General features: G+C 42.4%; 1 protein-coding gene across 1 annotated transcript; it reads right to left on the minus strand.

Annotated features, from left to right (window-relative positions):
* Positions 1 to 1403: 1403 nt before the first annotated feature.
* Positions 1404 to 2707, minus strand: LOC101173513 (trace amine-associated receptor 13c-like). Its single transcript, XM_023951169.2, has 2 exons — positions 2411 to 2707; positions 1404 to 2323 (listed from the first exon to the last, which is right to left on the minus strand). Exons 1-2 carry the CDS (start codon positions 2584 to 2586, stop codon positions 1525 to 1527), a joined length of 975 nt encoding a protein of 324 aa, XP_023806937.2. The 5' UTR covers positions 2587 to 2707; the 3' UTR covers positions 1404 to 1524.
* Positions 2708 to 3142: the final 435 nt, after the last annotated feature.

Below are 3142 nucleotides of genomic sequence, written 5' to 3' on the forward strand. Positions count from 1 at the left end.
GTTAAATTCCCCATTTCATGCTTTATTATTTAACCTACAGCACTCTAACATGAGAACCTAGAACTGAAACAGTCTAATCTGCTGAGAAGCATCATGCAGTTGCACCAGCTGCTCATTTGGGGGCGACATTTCCAGAAACAAATCCTGATCAGGATGAAAAACAAAAAACAGATTTTCCCTCCAGTCCAGGCCTCCATCTGTCACATAAACACCTCCTTTTCATTTTTTATACTTAAGAAGAACATTCTAATCTTTTTAAAAGTATTCTTAATTTTCTTATTAATTTAGAATAGTTATGCACAAAATAAAACACAAAGGACCTTGTTATAGATTCTTTATTTCAGAAACTCACTGAAGATCTGTCTTTGGCTGAGATCTGAGGTTTTATTCGTTTGTTCCTGATCTGTTCTTCTTGTCTTCTTATCTATTCTGTAAATTAAAGCAAATTCCCTGAAAAACGGACGATTTGTTTGTTATCAATGAAATGATTGACTGAAGAGAAAAAAAGGGGTTTTTGTATTCATGAACGCTGACCAACCGGGCCTTTTAGGATTCAAAAAAGGAGGATGATGGAGGAACCGGAGGGTTCAGACAGGAGTTCAGGTGAAACAGGAAAATGTCACCCATCACACCTGAAGCCCAGAGAGAGAGAGAAACAGAAACATGGAGGACAGCGTGACGAATATGGACACTGGAGGAGGACGCCAGCTTCTCCTGCAGGAGGAGTTGAGCAGATGTGGAGATCAACACTCATTCAACATCTACCATCAAACGATGATGCAGATTTCCAGCAGGCTTCAGTCTTATGAGTCATTTTCATCTTTTTCCTCACACTTCCTCTTCCTCACCTCCTGCTGATGTGACCTGTTCCTCCTCAGTGGAGCAAATCGTCAAAGTCTGTTTGACAATATTTAATGAATTCAATGCGTCTAAATATGAATGGTTAACGATGTTGAGACGAGACATCATTATATTTTATTTTCCAATCAATTATGCCTGAATAACTTAAATATGTTTGATAAATCTGTTTCATGTTCTTGTCTTTTTTGTTTTTACAGCCTGAAATAAACCAAACTTGACCTTTAAGATTTTCAATTCTGGGTTTTCATTAGATGCTTAGATTATACTCATCAAAATAAAATAGCTCAATGGTAATTTATTTTGTTAAAAGAACAATGGGGTCTTTGCAACACTTTGAATAGTTAATTTAGCATTTTTTGTTAATACGAAATAGATTTCAGCACCACAAAACAATTTTTGAAATGTTATTTTCAAAAAATAAATTAATATTTCAGTTGCTTGGAAAGACAACTGAAAAAAAAAATTGTGATGAAATTCAGTTTAAAATAATAGAATTAAGTAATTTTGAAGGAGCCCTTTGACTATTGAACTATTTCTTTTTTTATGACTGTTTGGAATTCACATTTTTTATTTGAATCTGACACAAAACGTTCTGTAATTTGGACTTTTTAAAAGAAAATTTGACTCTTTTATTAAGAAGAAAAATCAGTCTTTTTTTTTTTTTTACTCCACATTGATCTGAGAGGAGCCGGCTCTCAGAACCTGAAGAGTGATGATGAGTTTAGCAGATTTTCGGAACCAGGGGTAAAACAGAGCGTAGATCAGAGGGTTCAGGAGGGAGTTAAAGTAGAAGAGAACGAAGGCGAACGACGACGCCTGGAACTGGGCCTCCTGCCCTGTTTGGGTGACAGAAAAATACGGGCAGAGGCAGATCAGGAAAGCCAGCCCGACGAGTCCCAGAGTTCTGGCAGATTTGAGTTCAGACTTCTTCAGAGTGACTCTGGCCGAGCCGTGAACGGCGCAAGTGCGCATGGCTCGAACCTGAGACACGGCCACCACAAACACCCTGATGTACAGAACCAACACCACCGACACAGGCCCGACGAAGAAGAACAGAACATCCACCAGCCCCGAAAACTGGTCGAAAACAACCACGCACTCCCCTTGGCAGGAGTTATGACTGCCGGGCTGCTGCAGGTTGTTCTTCATCACGAGGAAGACGCAGAGGAAGGAGAAGATCCAGCAGCCCGACACAGAGATGCAAACTCGCCTCTTCGTCACCTTCATGGAGTACCGAAGAGGCTCGCAGATCGCCACGTAACAGTCGACCGATATGAGCACCACCGTCTCCACCGAGGCAGAGGTGACAACGTAGTCCACAATATAATAGGCCACACACATGACGTCACCAAGAAACCAGCAGCCGTCTATGAGCAGGATCTGAAAGACCACCAGGAGGCCCACAAAGAAGTCTGAGACGGCCAGAGAGAGGAGGAGGAGGTTGGTGGGAGTTTGGAGCTGCCTGCAGGAGCAACAGAGGAACATTACTGTGCAGAACCTCATTCACACACAAACTGTTCTGTTCTGCAGCCTAAAACGTTCAGAATACTTGAAGTGTGAGATGGAGATGATGACCAGCAGGTTCAGCGCCACGGTGAGCACAGACATGGAGCACAGTATGATGTACATGAACATGGATTCTGCAGGAGGACGCCCGCTTCTCCTGCAGGAGGAGTTAAGCATATGTGGAAAACAGAGTTCAGCCTCTTTCGCCTGGGTTTGCATCCTCAGAGGAGGTGGGAGAACTCTTCAGTGCGTAACTCTTTTATGCCTGCCACCTCATCCCTCCTCCCTCCCAAGTATGGAGGCTGGATCCGTCCTACACCTTTGGGATCTGATCCAAGCCTGGTGCCAGGAGACTGACGTCTTCCAGAACAGTCAGAGAAATGTCACTTTTTATGAAAAGTTTTGTGTCAGCGACTGTCAGCATGACACAAGTCCTACCTGAAGATGTGCAATGACAGGTGATGGACCACGTAATGTGGAACAGGGACCCTTCAAAAACAGAACAAATAGATAGAAAGAGTTATCTTGGGCTTCTTTGAGGTCTGTTTTTAAGTTTCATTGTCAACACCTTCTTAGTCAGCCATGAAATGTTTAAAGTTTGGAAAAACGGAGGACAAAACCAGACTGGAACACACCCACACAAAAATCAACGCTCCAAACAAAAATTCCCCTGCTAAAGCCAGTACATGTTCAGGCCTCTCTAAAGTCTGCTAGAGAGCATTTGGATGATCCAGAAGAGGATAAGGAGAATGTCCTATGGTCAGATGAAACCAAA

Source organism: Oryzias latipes, chromosome 21 (assembly GCF_053564925.1).
Source record: "Oryzias latipes strain Hd-rR chromosome 21, Olatipes_Hd-rR_3.1".
NCBI classification, from domain to species: Eukaryota; Metazoa; Chordata; class Actinopteri; order Beloniformes; family Adrianichthyidae; genus Oryzias; species Oryzias latipes.

What these genes read in the sequence shown, in the direction of transcription:
- LOC101173513 (XM_023951169.2), bottom strand. Translation starts at nt 2,586, where the DNA reads ATGCAAACCCAGGCGAAAGAGGCTGAACTCTGTTTTCCACATATGCTT. An exon ending in ATCTCCATCTCACACTTCAA is followed by an intron (nt 2,324 to 2,410) that starts GTATTCTGAACG and finishes TTGCTCCTGCAG; the next exon opens with GCAGCTCCAAACTCCCACCA.